At 39.1% G+C, this 17308-nt stretch overlaps 1 protein-coding gene across 1 annotated transcript; it reads right to left on the bottom strand.

Moving 5' to 3' along the window:
• Positions 1-2028: 2028 nt before the first annotated feature.
• On the bottom strand, positions 2029-16993 carry bend3 (BEN domain containing 3). The gene is made up of 4 exons (XM_002937159.5): positions 16817-16993; positions 10280-10352; positions 7829-8031; positions 2029-6351 (listed from the first exon to the last, which is right to left on the bottom strand). The coding sequence occupies exons 2-4, from the start codon at positions 10344-10346 to the stop codon at positions 4105-4107; spliced, it is 2517 nt and encodes an 838-aa protein (XP_002937205.1). The 5' UTR covers positions 10347-10352; positions 16817-16993; the 3' UTR covers positions 2029-4104.
• Positions 16994-17308: the final 315 nt, after the last annotated feature.

The raw sequence follows: 17308 nt of genomic DNA, 5'->3' as shown, positions 1-17308 counted from the left end.
TTCATTTATACAGTACATAACAAAGGGTTCTAAATCAGCCAGCAATTCTTTGTGTCTGAAATATGTACTTAAAAAAAAAAAAACTCTTCACTTCCTGCCATTCTAATCCTCTCTGATTTGAGATTAGGGTCCACTGCTTCATCTATCCTGGCCCTGCCTCAACATCAATACAAGGTGCTTACATGGGGGGGGGGCAGTAGTGGAGGTGAGCCCCTTTAACTTCATTGCTGACTATGCAGAAAGACATATGCTGATTGGCTAAACCCTTCGGTGAAACACAGCTAGCCACTGACTGTTACTGTACAAAAAGACACCTCCTGCAGGACTGTGTACTTTCTTTATCTCTGCTAAATGCAGAAGCAGAAAAGTCAATTTTCTTGTCGGTTAAAGGGATTCTGTCATGATTTACAAATTTACACTGTGTGCATTGCAAATAATTCCTTCTACTGTCTAAAATGTTATTCTTGAACCAATAAATGTTTTTTTTAGCTGTAACATTGGTGTGTAGGCAGCCACCCCAGTGCATTGTGTCTGATCTTTCAGAAGTGGCCAGGACTTCACAATGCAACTGCTTTCAGATAAGCTATTACTTCCCCTACTCAGTATAACTGAAGGAGTCCTGGCCGGACTTGGGTGTTTTACTATTGAGTGCTTTTGTCATATCTACTACTTGGTGGGGCATGGGAGCATTTTAAGCAATGCAGGTGTTAGAGAGTGGTTACCTTCCCATTGCTCCAGCAGTAGAGAGTGACTGAAGTTTATCAGCACATGGCTGAGGGCACCTGGGAAACTAAGTACCTGTCTAGCCCCAAGTCAAATTTCAGAATTAAATATAAAAAAAAATCAGTTTTCTTTTTTTGGGGGAAAAAAACAGATTTCAATGCAGGATTCTGCAATAGGAGTGTTATTATCTAATATGTTTTGTAAAAAAATATATTTTCTGTGACAGAATCCCTTTTTTTAAGTATTAAAAAGTATAAAGTAATAACACTTTATCGATTTGATGTTTTACTGCTTGGGCCGACTTACCTGGATTTTTCCCCATGCTACATATACTGCCTGCTATATATATCAAATATTCCAGTATAACATTAAACTAAAAAAAAGGTGCATATGCTAAGAGATGCCATTTTATACTCTATAAATGTATAATATTTAGATTAAATTACAATTATGGAATGGCACATGTTAAAACCATTTATATACACACACACACACAATGTACCTAATATGATTCCATATTTTGTGTGTGTTAGATCTCCTAATACTTTGAGGGATAAATACAATTAATGGCATAAGCTCTCCTTGGGCCTATGTCACACAAAATGTTCTGGACCCAGTTGTGATCAGGCAGTGGTTAAATAATGCCCACAGAGATATATGTGAAATACACTGCCTAAAGCAGATGTGTAAAATCACAGAGTAAACACAGCATGTTTGCAGCAAAACATGACGTTCTGGCTGTTTATGCTGTGAACCTGCAATACTTTTGAGAAGCACATATATATATGAACAAGTACTGAACATATCAATAAAGAAAATATTCTTATAGAACAGAGAAATTATGGTCAGATGCTAAGCTAATTGGACACTCTTGGCGATTTGGCTTAATTGCTGGATAATGCCTTCTTTTGCATTTTGGTATGAGTAACTTGAATCGCTGCAAGTAATGTAATTTACTTGTGGTGTTTCAAATATCAGTGAAGGGGATGTCATTTTTGGGAGATGTGTTGCCCATGGTAGGACAATTTGACAGCGGGGCAACAAAAGCTCCCCATGTGCCCTGAGCCCCATTATCACACCAGATTATAGAATTAGAGTGGCCAAACATCACAATAATAACTTTATAGTAATGGTGTTTCCATTATTTTGTATCAGGATAGATCTCTAGAATCCTAGCTGGCTCTACTAATGAAATGGTCCATAATGAAGGTAAGAAAAAGAAATAGTGTGTTCTTTAAATCAGGGGTCCCCAACCCTTATTTCTCCAAGGACCGGTTGCAAGGAGAAATTTTTTTCCACGGACCGGGGGGGGCTGAACGCAGTGCGAATTGCAGGCGCAGTCTTACGTTTATGTGCGTCTTAATGCACGCATCGCGTTCGTTCGCACATTCTTCCTTACGGTGCATTCGTTCATGCCTTTAAATGTGCCGCGTGTTGCATTTCCGACTCTCTGTTTGCCAACGCATTGTGCTCCTTGGCCCAGTGCCAAGCAGTCCACGGCCTGGCGGTTGGGGACCCCTGCTTTAAATGGTGCTAGAAAACACTGTCAATGATGTTAACACATTACCACTGGGCAGGCCCAGACTGCCAGAGAGACTGCTGTAAGATGGCACAGATAGTCAGTATTTAGTGGGCTGGTGCCTCTGTGTATTTAAAATGCCAGGGCCTATTCTGAATCCCAGTCCAGACCTGCTACACAGTTCAGCCCTGGGAAGTGCATACATTATTTGATTTTCGCCTCAAAAAATCAAGCTGTATTTTGAAGGGGACAATTTATGATGTCACCTACTAGGTAGAGCAGCACTGGAACATGGTATGCTATTTGTCCTCAAAATAAATAGTACGATGTAATGGCATAACTCAAAATGAACACTTAAGCAAAAGATTTATATCCTAGTAAGTGACCTCTTAAAGATGTAAAAAAATGGCATGTACACATCACTAAATAATTCTCTTTTACATTGAGCCATGATTGTATGATGTTCTACATCATTCACTGATCACCTGATAGGAAATAATGCAGTTTCTATCTGTAACAGGAAGAAGCATAATAGTAAAAAACAGCTCTGCCTGCCCATCCATTGGCTAATTTAACCTAGCATGTATGCATGCCCTTAATTTGTGTGTGAGCACAGTCCCTCTAGTTCACTTGAGCATACAAGCCAGAGGGACCTAAAATGTGGGTTTTCCTATATGAGATTATCAATGGACATACCACCGTAAAACATATTTTTCATGAAACAGCATTTCATATATGGCTGTTTTATATGATATATTTGTATGAGGAATTTCTGACCAATATTGACCAAATGTGATAGCCTGGTGTCAGGCACAAATGAAAACATAACATTACAGGGCATAATTTCCTGCAAATGCTAATGTGGTGTTTTTCTGAAATTTGCAGACAAAGAATCATTAAACCCTGTTCTTTCCCATAAATATGAACCAAATAAAACGCACTGTCTACTTAAGGGTTCTTGTGCTAAAGGTTCATGGGTGAAATATTTGCATAAAAATAAGGAGGTAGTATCTGCTTTGACATAAAGGCTCCAGTGACTTGCTTGGTGTCCCCATACAAGTTATTTTATACGGACTTGCTACACAGGACAGTGAATAAGATCCACACAATGTGGTCACATTAATCCAAATTGCTATACACCTATGGCAGAGGAGAGCATTTTCATACACTTTAGGGATAACCCTATAAGCTTTTGTAAGTCTTATTTGACTAATTTTAACAAGAAAGGTAATTTTCAAGGGAAAAAATTATATTTAACACCCTGAGTTGATGTCATTGAATGCCATCAAATTAAAATAAACCTTCTATCTCACTGTGTTTTTATTGATGCACAAGTCTCTGATCATACGTTGATTAATAAAACAGCATTTCTTGCATATGAGGAAACCCTACTACCACATGTGTCACTTCCATGCATTTTTCATGGAATGACACTGGGGCAAAGTGAAATGTTATACAGCATGTGACTGGCAAGATCTGCTTTTACAGTGTATGTAACTAAAATATAAAACAAAATATAAAGAAACTCTTCATGTGTGCACCAGCGGGGACCGTAAAACAACCTGGAGTAAATAAAATATTTTATGACCTTTTTCCTTGGGTAGGGAAAGAAAACAAAGAAATGGTGAAAGAATTGTGCATTAAAATATAAAGGTTTAAAAAAAAAGTCACTCGGGAAGTCCGAGTGATACAGCAATAAACATTACCAGTGAATAAGTTGGGATATTTTCCCAGATGAGTGCAAATTTGCTGTCAGTCTCACATTTCTATATACGATATACACACTTTTTGTGAGAATGGAACTAGAAAAAAATGTAACACTATTTACCTGTCTATAACACAAATAATTTACTAATGTTTGATCAGGTATTCTTTTTTGCTTTCTTAGCTTTTTTAAGTATATCACATTTCTTTCTGTTTGGCCTCCGACACCTTTCATCGATACTTGGAATACATTCATAATGCCATACTTCCTCCATCTTGTCCACAGGGTAAACAGCCTCTACATAGTGCCGGATCAGTCTAAGTCTAACAGGATCAAGCTGCTTTTTGTTGCAAGCACCAGAGTGATTGTACTGCAGCCTAAGATTTTCTGGGGTAAAAAGCTCAGGAAAGAGTCTCACTAGCAGCCTGGCAGCAAAGTTTCCAACAGAGAGGCTCTGCTGTACTATGTCCCTGATTTCTTTGTCATTCAGGAGATATATTGAAGGCACTGGAAATTCAGGTGAAGGGACAGCAATTTTATCCAAAGGTATTTTACAAAAGTCTTTTGAGCTGCGCTCTGGAGGTAAGGGTGGTCCATCAATCAGATCCCTAAATCTCTCTGGGTTTAGCTCAAAAGGTACAAATTCTCTTCTCTCCGGAACAGGCACATAAACCTTCCTCTGCTGCTGGTAAGAGCGCCTCTGCTCAGTATCCCTACGACGACACCTTTCATCCAACTTGCCCACGAATTCTAGTGTCCAAACTCGATCATTTTTTGCTCTTGGGTATAGTATTTGTACATAATGTCTGATAAGTTTTACACGAACGGGATCAAGCTGTTTCTTCCCAAGGGAACCGCTACAGTTATACTGCTTCCTCAAATTTTCATGAGTGAAGAGTTCTGGAAACAAATGAACTAACAACCGTGATGCAAAATTTCCAATAGACAAGCTGCTCTCATATATGTTTTTAAGTTGTTCCTTGCTGAGAAGAAATTGTTGAAATGGAACTTCAAAGTCAGGTGGTGGAATGTCAATTTTGTCAAAGTCAAATGGCACAAGCCATATCTTTTTGGACCTTCTTCCAGGTTTTTCAGAATCAATGCCTTCCTCTACTTTTACAATAGACAAGTCATCCGGCAAGCTAGAGGAGTCATAACAATCATCCCCCATATCATCACATTCACTGCCATCTATCAAGACACTTTCCAACTCATCATTAATCCTTTGCACACACTGCTGCAACCAAACCTCTTCCTCTTGCACATCTGGAAAATAAATTTCTGTATACCGACGAATAAGTTGCAACCGATGGGGATCTAAAACAAAATTCTCGGTTTCTCTGGCACAATGATCAGCAAGCTTTCTTTGGTCAAATATTTCAGAAAACAGGCGATGAAGCAAAAACACAGCAAACTCACCAGGAGAAGAAGCTTCATCTAAAAACTCATTGAGATCTTGGGGATTTAGAGCATATTCTGAGATAACAGAATCAGTTCTATCCAGAGAAGAATTTTCCTCTTGTTCTTTACTTTCAATAAAATGAGAACTTGGATCAGATTGGGTTTCAAAGAAATTTGAAGATTGCATGTTCTGGCGGGTGACTTCCATCTCTCTCTGAGCCCAAAACTGATTGAAAAAGTCATTAAGCTGAGGCAAACACTCCACCTGCCAGATACCTGTGTTTTTCACAGAAGGATAGCAGACTTCAACGTAATTTCGGATAAGCTGCAGGTGAAGAGATTCAAGTTTAGTCTTGTTGATATAACCACAAGTGCTGCAGTTTCTGGAATAACCATCACTTCCAAAAAGCTCGGGAAAAAGCTGAACCAATAATCGGCATGCCAAATCGCCAGCACAGCTACTCTGATCCATCACCTGCTTCAACTCTGTGCTAGTTAGCTGGTACTCTGGGGGCGGCTGAAACTCAGCCACCAACTCTTGGGGACTGACTTTTTTCTTTATTCGACTCACCTCGAGTGACAAAAGGTCAACTTTGCTATGCAACTGGGACATATTAGAATTTAGAGTGTTCAGGGTGAAAAACATTTTTTGAATTAGAGAGTAAATGTTTGATTCCTCACTGGGTGATGATGTCATTAAAGCTGGAGAAGACTCACGTTTACGCAAATCACTGAAAATACGTAAGTTTGAAGGACTGCCTTGGTTTGCCTTGTCATAAAGTTCATAGGAGGCCAGTAGATCTGAGGTAACTGGATTTTTTTTCTCTGTTATTTTATGTGAAATTCCATATAAAGGCTTCTTGTATGATGAAGCAAATTCACTTACAGTTTCATCCCCTTCACACTGAGACGTAGTACTGTAATCTGAATTTGTACTTGACAACTCTGCATTAGCCTGAGATGCGGAACCACAGTCCTTGTTTCTCATGGTTGAGAGAAGACTCTAGGAAAGAATATGAATAAAATGGTAATTACTAAATAACGAAGATAACTGTGCAAGCCATAATAAAGCAGGAGGTGAAATGAAAGAAAATACTAAATAAAAGCACCAATACACTAGAACCTTGATTTTAATGTACCCAGATTTTACACTTTCCCAGAATTGACACCATTCTAGTCCCACATAGGCAAAACTGCATATTTTTCTTTTTAAGTTTTCCTGGAATGAATATGTTTTGAAACAGTCCCCCTGGAAATTATAAAAGCTGGGTTCTGCTGAATATCTAATATCTAAGGGTAAGGACACAAGATATGTTTTGGTCATACACACAAAATCTTTGTTGCAAGCTGAAAACAGCCCTGTTGCATAATCATGCAGAAATGTATGAAAATAGTATTTTTTGTGATTATACGATAAACTGTGCTATTGCTGTAGACTGCAATGGAAGGATATTTTCAGATGTTTTATTCCACATGCAAGAAGTGATCTCACGTGGTGACAAAAGGCACCATAGGGTTATTTAACGTTATTGCAAGCTTTTTTGCGTTAAAATTGACGTGAAAAAAAAAAAGTGCGCAATTCGATAAAGTATTATCGCATGCATTAAATAGCGTGCAACCGAATGTGTTAATTAGCGCGCAGAAATAATATTAACACATGATTCACAAACACTTAGACGCGCTAAATATCGCATTAGTCTGTGCAAAAATTAACACCTACTTAGGGCAGGCGGTAATTATAGAAAAGTACAGTTCATGAGTTTTGGCAACACAATATGGACTTTGCAGTGTGATTTATTGAAGTATGCATGGCCCTAGAGTGATGCATCCTCCAGTTTGCAGGGAAATGATCATTTTCAGAAAAGTAGTTTTACGAATGTAATGATGTGTATGGCTAATATGGCGTGTGCGCGATAAGTAGTGCACGTGCGTTAATTAGTGCGCACGATAAGTGGTGCGCTTTGTTAATTAGCACGCGTTGCATCAAATGCCGCACAAAAATAGTCTTTGCAACTTAAATAACGCAAACAACATCGCATCTAATTTAACGCAAGTATCCTTTTAGTGAATCGTGCATTAAGACACAATAAATTTTTTAACGCATGCTATAAATAGCGCTCGTTTTATCGCACTTTAGTGAATCAACTCTCATGTGTCTTTATTTACATATATATATATATATATATATATATATATATATATATATATATATATATATACACTCTCCGGAAGGAACTGAAACGTTGGATCAATAAAAACCTTAAAAGAATTTTGGTTTATCTATGATACTGCTGACCCGTTGACTCCTAATCGTGTAAATCCTGTGAGTGCCGTCATCTCTCTACAATATAAAATATATACTGTATATGTACTACAGTACCCTGGCAATGTTTTCTGTCAATAAAAGATATTCCAAAAGCATTATAGAGACCAGCACAGGTCCTTGGTTTATTGCTGAAAAAAGAAAAAAAAGGATTCACCTCTGGAATAAGTCGTCTTTTTTTTACAGTTGTTACAGTTTCAGGCTCACTGTTTGGACCATCGCAAATAAAAGAAGTTTGTTTTCTTTTGTTGGGCTCAGGCTGCCCAACAAATATGCAGTCTGGCACTTGCTTCCTTCCAGATACAGCACCTGAACAGTCCAGCAAATCATCTTCATGGCATGCCTCCACTTTTACTTTCACTGTAAGAAAAAAGTATACAGAAAAAACAAATTTTAAAGGAGTACAACAGGTACTTGTTATATTATATGGATTCCAGTACATGAAGAATATTACATTGGGAAATGCATTTTTTCTCTTATTAATGGGAATATTTTCCTTATTTATAACTTTTATTATATAACTTTATTATTATTATAGCTTTACATTACATTACAGTACAAGTGTACCCAATACATTCATGACACATGATTCTGCCTTACTGACCACCTCAGTAAGCACTTTCTGCAAGTATTTTAAGCCTCTTATGCACTCTGCCCACCAAATGCATAATACTAGTATCTTTATGTAAACTGTGCAACAAAAAAAACATGTATTTATCAACACTGATTTTTCCAAGTGAAAAAACAAAAGTTTATATTGAATTCTTCCCTCAGACATGGCATTCCTACGTTGCTCTCATCTGAAAATGCAGAACAAACAAAAGTAGCCAAAACACAGACAAATCTTCTGATGTAATAACTATAAGAAATAATGTGGCTCTGATTGTAATAGGAAGAAGTGTGTGTGCAAAACAATAGCTCTAACCATTTATTGGCTGTTTTAACTTAGCATGTATGTATGCCCTTGCCTTTTGTGTGAGCAGAGAGCCTCATACGAGTGGAACGTGCTACAAGAATAATATCATTTTCATGAAAAGGCTTTATGTATTTGAATCGTTTTACATATGGGCTAAATCATTCATTTTTTAAAGAGATCTGCAATGTGTAATGGTAAAGTTTCCTAAGATATGATGTCTGCAGATCAAGAACCAAGTAAGAGGGCTTACAACAGTTGCAGACACCAGAGGTCAACCAATAAGACAACATCAGAACTTCAGTATCATCTACAGGTCTTGATATACCAGTCCTCTGTACCCTTAAAGGACATGTAAAGCCTACATTTTCCTACAATGTATATCAGTTGGGCATGTCTCCCCCACCCAAATGGCATCATTTGTACTGCATATACCCCCTCCGCTTGCTACCACCATAACATTTTCCTGTGAAAAATGGTAGCTTTCTCCCAGTGGCCATTTTGCATTCATAATCATACATACATAATCAGTTACATTTAAATCTGCAAAGAGCATACACACACAGACCTCTATTCAGCATACATTTAATCAAGAATGCAGGTTCACACAGGCAAAACTGTCTCTGATAAAAGTTCTGCAAAACTTTTTGTTTGAGCACTGTAATGGTAAAGCTGAGCTCAGGAGAAAAAAATGGAAGCAGACAGCTAGAGCAGAGTTTCTATGGGAACCAGTAATGCCATCTCTTCACTGGCTGCTAGACTGGGGGGCGTGTTTAGTAATCTGAGCTTAGAACAACTGAGCATGTCTGGCAAGCCAGGAATCAAAGCAAATTCCTGAGGGAGGCGGCCGAGTGGGTTACAGGAGGAGAAGCAAATCTAAGTGATTAAGGGGATGCTGCAGCCTTACTATTAATCTCTGGACAACCAGTGTGGCATGTATTGAAAGATTTCAAAGAGGCTGATCACTGATTACATATTTGTGGGGTTTACATGTCCTTTAAATACATATGCTGGATTGTGCCTAGAATAAAGAATAGCTATGCCGGCTATAATAAAATAAGGGAAGTGTTCATGCTGTGTACATTTCTTTATAAAGCCATGAGTGGCTGTTTTCAGCTGGCTGCACACAAAATTATGTCAGGCCACAAGGGGATTATAACAAAACAGAATGGTGGGTGGTAATAAAGGAGGTTTCAGCTAGTCAGCCTAACAACTATATGAACGCTATAGGAAAAGCAAATATACTTTAGCCTCGCAATATTTAAAACTAAATAACTAAAAACTAAGCGTAGCGTTCCCCTTTAAACAAGAGCAATAGCATAGACATTATAAAATAGTCTGGCTGTGTATCAGCAACAACAGGTTTATTACATTGATTTATAGAGTTAATCTATTGAAATTTCTATATGAGATTTAAATACACATTATGGCAAATTTACATCAATGCAAGGTTGCTTGTGGGAATCTAGTCTTAAAAACCCTAGAACCGAAAGGGTAAAAGGAAGTGATAAAAATGAGAGAGAAGTTGACAGTTCCCTTAAGAGATAAATATAATACAATTAGGAAGGGGCGTTACTCATTACATAAAGATGACTATTTTTTGCATTAATTAGAAAATAATTTCAGTATTGATATTTGCCAAGCCAATTAGAAGTTTGGTACCTAAAGCAGTAGTTAACATTTGATGAACAATACCTTTTTTATCGTCATCATCATTATTATTATTATTATCTTCTCGGAATTCAGTTGGGTTCATTTTCATACCTCCCTGCAAGATAAAATACAATAAGAAGATCAGGCATGCACAGTGCGGAGTACAACAACTGTCAGTCCTAACAATTCATCAATGAAAAACATGCACTTAAAGGATAACAAATGCCAAATCACTTGATGAGGGTGCCATTTTATTAGACACCCCAATGATACTAATCTTTCATATGGAACACTGAGCTGGCACCCAGCCCAGGGTTCATTCTGCAGAGTCTGGTGCTGCCATTTTCGTTTTTTTTATCAATAATCCTCTGCGTATGTGCATACAGAACTCTTTAGCTGCCCATACACGTGAAGATTTGTTCGACTGGCGAGGTCTCCAAGCGAGCGGATCTTCACCCGATATCCCCACCTACGGGTGGGCGATATTGGGCAACATGTAGGCTAATTCGATCTTTTGGCCCTGGGGCCAAACGATCGAATTATAATGGCAGCAATGAGGCAGTCGGTTCGGGGACCGCACCAATTTCAGGCCAGATATAGATTGAGCATGCCCGTCGTTCCTGCCCCTACACAGGCCGATAAGCTGTCGAATCAGTCCGAGGGACCGATATCGGCCGATACAATTGGCCCGTGTATGGCCACCTTTACACAATTTTTGTACTGCACATGGAAAAACCATTACTCAGTAGTAGGGACAATTGGGAAGAATATTAAAATGCAGCTGCTCTCTGCAGAACAAACTTGGGGCTAGCGGGGTCACAGTTTAGTGATTAAAATCACTGGGGGCTCCTAACTAACTGATTTTGATTTTATTTGTCCTTAAAACCATAAATGATTATAGAAAAATATTGTTTCAATACATAATCCTAATAGATTTCAGCTAAACAAAAAAAAAAAGCAGTTTAATCTGTTATTGTGACAATAATCTGTCACTATACACCTGCCTACATGCCCTTGAACAGACAAAATCTTTGTCATTGTTCCAATCCAATCAACCTCCATCATCTAATGTATCTGCTTTTGGGATGACAAACAATACACACCTTTCTGGCTGGAAATTTACAAATGATACCAACTATACTCCCTTTTTTTACATACGCTTATTCAGTTGGGTTTCAATGAAAAAGGATCATAAATACTTTCTGAACTTCCAAATACGAATATTTTTTTTTACCTGATTCCACGGATTGAAAGAAAACCACAATAGTATTTTTCTGTGCTCACTGGGACAAGTTTCCCATCCCCCTAAGGCTCACAGCATAATGCAAATTCTCACTTTGTTCAACTGTGAAATGATGAATTCTGGGACTTACAGTCCCTTGGCTTTCCATAGGGGGTTGTGGATAGGTTCTCTGGAAAGCAGAGGGACTTTAAGTCATAATATCATAGTTTCCTTTCAGTCTGTGGAATCAGATATATCAGTGTAAAAAAAATGTATATTTGGACCACGACCCACTGTTTAACATTAAACAGAAAATTCTATTGCTGCTAACAGGGTCGGACTGGGGGGTGAAGGCCCACAGGGGTCCGCGCCCATAGCCCGCCCATATGGCCCGCGGCCATAGCCTCCCCCCCGGAGGGCCCCCCTAACCCCCCTCGCAGGGCCCCCCACCCGACGTCCTTCCCCAAGCGCGTAAATTTAACGCATCGGGGCAGAAGCGGTTGGGCAGGGGGAGCGCCGCAAGGGTCGGCCTTGCTGCAAACTGGAAGTGACATCATCAGAAGTGGGAAGGAGAACTTGCTATAGATACGATTTGCAACTCATAAGCCCACCAACCCACATGTATACCTACATTTGAAAGTCTTACCTGCAGGTTACCTGCTGTTTTGTGGGCCCACTGCAGGACTATGCATCTATTTTACATAAGCCCAAATTAAATTAATTTAATAAATTAATTAATTTAATAAATTAATGAGCTTATATAAAAAAAGAGGGGTATATTTCCCCTTTAAGTTACAATATGGACATCAATAATTCATTTGTAATGCTGCACAAAAGGGTTAAACCAGTCCAGGTGGCGTATGAATGCAAATGTTTAACCATGCAATCACCTTAAAGAAAAGGTAAAATCACTACATACTACTTCATATAGCAAAGGATTAAACTTTAAAGTTTGCCTTTAAGAATGAGTGTTGTAAATGTGACATTATGTTGGAATGCAACCTAAAAATCATTTAACTACTGTTACTTTAATGAACCAATATTAAAAAATCACTACTAATTTGATCAGTCACTGACAACTCCCAACAGCTAAGTCATCAGTGACAAAGAGATCAATTAAGAATATTTTATGGACAATGCCCTTGGTACAAGGTGGATTGAGCAGTTTTAATATCATTATGTGTATTAGGAATTGCTACTTACAGATGAGTAATATTACATGATTTAGATAAATGCTGAAAATTAAAGAACAGCTATATAGTACCAAGAATGCACCGAATCCAGGATTCGCTTCAGGATTTGGCCAAGATTTGGCTCTGGCCAAAACCACGAGCCTGGCTGATCTGAATTCAAATCATTAAAATCATGTGACCTTTTTCTTCATATAAAAATATAGAAAAAAAATGTTCACCACTCGCAAAAAGCATGGTTCTCTTTAACCCCTCCATGGCCTAATATGCATAAGCAAATTAGGATTTGAATGCGGTTCAAATCTTTTACATAGGATTCAGGGGTTTGGGTGCAATCTCTAACAGCACACTTTAGTTTTAGTTATTTCTAAGCATACGTGATGCATTTAACTTACTGAACACTTATCTAAAAGGGATCCCTTTTTTCTATGGACAAGCTTTAAAAGGGTAGTTCACCTTTTAAGTTAACTTTTAGTATGCTATACAATTGACAATTCTTAGCAACTGTGCAACTAATCTTGATTTGTATACTTTTTTTAATTATTTAATTTTTATTTTATTTAATTGCAGCCTTCTTCTGACTCTATCAGGTGTCAAATACAAGTCATTGCCCCCAGCAGCCAATACACTATCGCTCTCTGAGGCTACAATTTTATTGTTACTTTTTATTACTTATCTTTCTATTTAGGCACTCTCTTATTCATATTACAGTTTCTTATTCAAACCACTGCCTGGCTGTTAGGGTATGAGGTCCTCCATGATACTTAAATGGTTCCATACTTAGGTTCCAGAGCAAACTAAACAAGAAAGACAATTTTTTTGTATTAAATCATCCATACCTGTTAAAAATGTATTTTAAAATATGCCTCAGGCAAGAGGTGAGGTGGGTGATTACTTTTACTTTCAAGTACCCACTAGCACATACTACTATTTGCTTTTTTTATATTTTTTATATTTTTATAGAGACCTACATTGTTTGGGAGTATAGTTTTTCTTTAATAACAGAGTCTACAGAATGGGAAAAGCAAATCTAGACACAGGTTAAGTCTGGAGAGGAAACTGCAGGGTCATGGATGTTTTGTCCTCAACAACGCAGATGTCTATTTCACATATGCTCATTTAACCTATATAGGTCCAATGTTTGCTAAAGGTCTACACCTCCAAATATTGTGGTCTGTTTTATTAACTGGAGAGGTTTTGATTGGCAGATCCTGCTGGTGTTGCCATGACATCCACTAATTAACCCAATTGCAAAAAAGGGCATTTTGACTGTTGCTGCTGTCCGAAAGGAAACAGTGAAAGACAAAATGCCACTATACAGCAATCACTGCTCCTGATATTACTAGATAGAATGTGCCTTAGTTGACACACAAGGAGCAGTGAACTGCTTAAGCGTTTTGGATCCGATATCCACCTGTCACTGCTTCATGTGCGTCAGACAGGGCACTCTTCATTTTATAACATCAAGACCAGTGACAGGTGGAAAGTGGCATTTTGCTCATCTCTGCTCAACAGCAGGCAAAATGCCATAAGCCTAAAATTGCATATATTTGTACACCAACAGGCCAGATTCTGTCCCAAGCTTCCACAGAACCATCTTTTTCCATGTGTTGCTAAAATAATCAAGGTACAAGTTGCCTCCTGTTTAATGGCTGTGCTATCTCAATGTATGATCATCATGTTAGGTAAAACCAACCCCATGATAATCAAGCCTGCCCTTGACCTAAATCCTTTGTAATTTCCAAGCCAAATGAAAACTGTCATAACGTCATGGACTTTGTTAAAGTTTGTATAAAGCCCTTTCAACTACAAAATTGCTTGAGACATGGACTTAAAATACCATTTCTGACACACAGTGGAGAGAAGCACTAGTGGCTCCAGCACATCTCCCTTAAAGGAACAGGAAAGGTACAATCACTGGGGGGTGCCAAAATGTTAGGCACCCCCCCAGCGATTGCAATCGCTTACCTTATTCCCAAGGCTGGTGCTTCTGTTAGAAGAAAACAGCACCAGCAAGGGGTAGCTGAAATAGAGCAATCATCTTTCTTTTTGCAGTCTTTGCACCGCCTGCGCATGAGCAGTAGAGTGAAAAGCTGAACTTTAACAAAACACTCAGCTTTTTCACTCTACTGCACATGTGCCAGCCCCGGGATTCAGAAGATAGATGAGAGAAGGAAGAGGATCGCTCGTTCGCAGCTAGTGCGGTTTTCTCCTAACAGGAGCACCAGCCTGGGGTATCAAGTAAGCAATTACAATCATTGAGGGGCGCCTAACATTTTGGCACCCCCCAGTGATTGTACCTTTACTTCTCCTTTAACTATAAATGTAAGCTTCAGCAATTTTACACCAATCATATTACACCAGTTAAAAACTTAATAAAGTAAAGAACTTCACAGAAGTGTATAATATGCCTTTGCACAGGGACACTTTCAGCAAAGGTTCTTAGCCCCCCAAGACAAAAAGAAAACTGATGCCTTTCAGTGCTAGTGTCCTATGTTTCGTTATTCTGACCCTGACAGAGTTTGGAAGCTTTTCCCATGTACTGGTTCCTTTTGGGTACTCTACTTTCTGCCCACAAACAGCAAACATACAGATAGGCTTAGTTGGGTGTTGATTATACAGACCATAGTGTGTGAGAGCAAGTGTGTGTCTGTCTAGGGTAGAAAAGATAGGACAATGTAACATGGGGCAGTTTACTACTGACTATGCTAGTGTTATGCAAAGGCTAAAAATATCAGAAATAATGAAAGTGTGGTTTCACCATAGAATAGATAAAAAAGGTATCTGTATAGTTTCTCCCGCACCCCAATAACATACTGTTGGCAGCGGCTCCTGGTAAAAGAGACTTTTTACTCTGTGGGTGCAAGGTTTGGACTTTAGACTGTAGGTATGAATGTTCTGATCCATCGTTTTTGGATTTGGCCCAAATACCAAATCATCCACAAAAGATTTGGACGAATACCAAATCAGAATCAGAATTGCATTTCCAAATTTGCAAAGAAAATGTTTAAATTACATTGACTGCAAACAAGCATATGACTTAAGGGGGGGCATTTATTAACGTTCATATTTTATTTTTTTCATGATTAGTGTTTTTTTGTGTAAAAAAAAAACAACAATTTTTTTTGTGAATTGTTAAGTGTAAAAACCACAAAGACCACTTACTACAAAACTTTGCCATCTAAAAGCTGCCGAGGTCATTTAAAAGTCAACGGGAGTTGTCCTGGGCAAACTGTAAATCTTTAATTTGTGTCTTTAGAGGTTTTTTTTTTGGTTTATAAGTCACAAACATTTGTGGAACAACTTGTCGTTTGTATGTTCATTTTGTTTTCATTCTGTATTTTATATAGTTTGAACTTTTTCAGTTGGATCTTTTAAGCTCTTTTGGGCAGGGCTCTCTTCACCTCTTGTATCGGTTATTGATTGCTTTATATGTTACTCTGTATGTCCAATGTATGTAACCCACTTATTGTACAGCGCTGCGGAATATGTTGGCGCTTTATAAATAAATGTTAATGTAATGTAATGTAAGTGACTGAACATTAGTGGAAATTACTTTATTCATGGTTTCAAAAACCTCCAAAACTGTGAAAATCAGACTGTTGATAAATGGGCTTCTAAGTGTTCTGATTTAGTTCAGACTGATGCTTTTTGTCCACTTCAAAGCCCAGCAAAAAGTGCAAGGATTTCACTGAATTCTGAATGAATTGCTTTGGTGTGTTCCTAACTGTAAGCTATACTGGAAAAGCAACTGATGTGAATAAGGAACCCCTGCAAAATATATTAAAGCATAATAATATCCAGGCACTTGTCCCAGGCCATAGCACAGAACTAGGGCTTAGCTGTCCCACTACACTGGGAGGCTGAATGAAAGTCATGCCCACACTTTCTTACTTCTAAAGGCCCACTGAGGCTGCCAGGGAAGTGGGGAAGTGGGAAGTGGAAAGCTGTTCTGCTAGTTTGTGAAGGTCCCACAGATTAGATGAGCAGGACCTTGAAACCAAGCAGTTGCCCTACCTACCAATCGCGTTACACTGCTTAGTCGGCTAGATACTTTGCCCAGTAGCCCTTAAAGAGACAAAGCAAGCCGTGGGAATGCGGAGGGTTTGAGAGGCGAGTGTAGAATGGGTAGCCGGGAGCGCGCAGGCACCGAGGGAGGGAACTTACCCGAGAGAAAGTCGGGATCCCAATGCCGGAGCCCCACTACAGCTGCAACAAAGTTTCCAAGCGGCGCGGCGGCCACGCAACTAATATCCCTCCGCTGCCGGCTTCATCTTCAGCACCGGGCCGTGTTTTCCCCTCTCCCCCACGAAGAGCCTGTGTGTCTTTGTGTGCTGCGTGTCCGTGCGCTCTCGCGTGACGTGACGGGACTCCGTGTGTGTCATTTCCGCAGAAGGACACAGGGAGACACAGGCTGCAGTGGGAACAGCCCCCCTGCCCTCTCTCCACTGAGCAAGGACACCGGCTCCCCTGGGCTCCCGGTACGGACCCTGCTGTGCCGCTACCTGCACTCTCACAAACTTTCTCTTCAGCTACAGTTATCCTCCAGCTGCTGTGGAGCTGCTTTCCTAAGCTTTGTTGGCCGAAATGCTGCTGCTATTATTCACACTTCCACAGCCATTTCAGTCAGTCACTGTGGCTAGTCCCCGCCACGCCATT

Source organism: Xenopus tropicalis, chromosome 5, assembly GCF_000004195.4.
Source record: "Xenopus tropicalis strain Nigerian chromosome 5, UCB_Xtro_10.0, whole genome shotgun sequence".
NCBI lineage: Eukaryota > Metazoa > Chordata > Amphibia > Anura > Pipidae > Xenopus > Xenopus tropicalis.
Note: the sequence above shows the minus strand (reverse complement) of the source record. Positions and strands in the feature narration are given on the sequence as shown.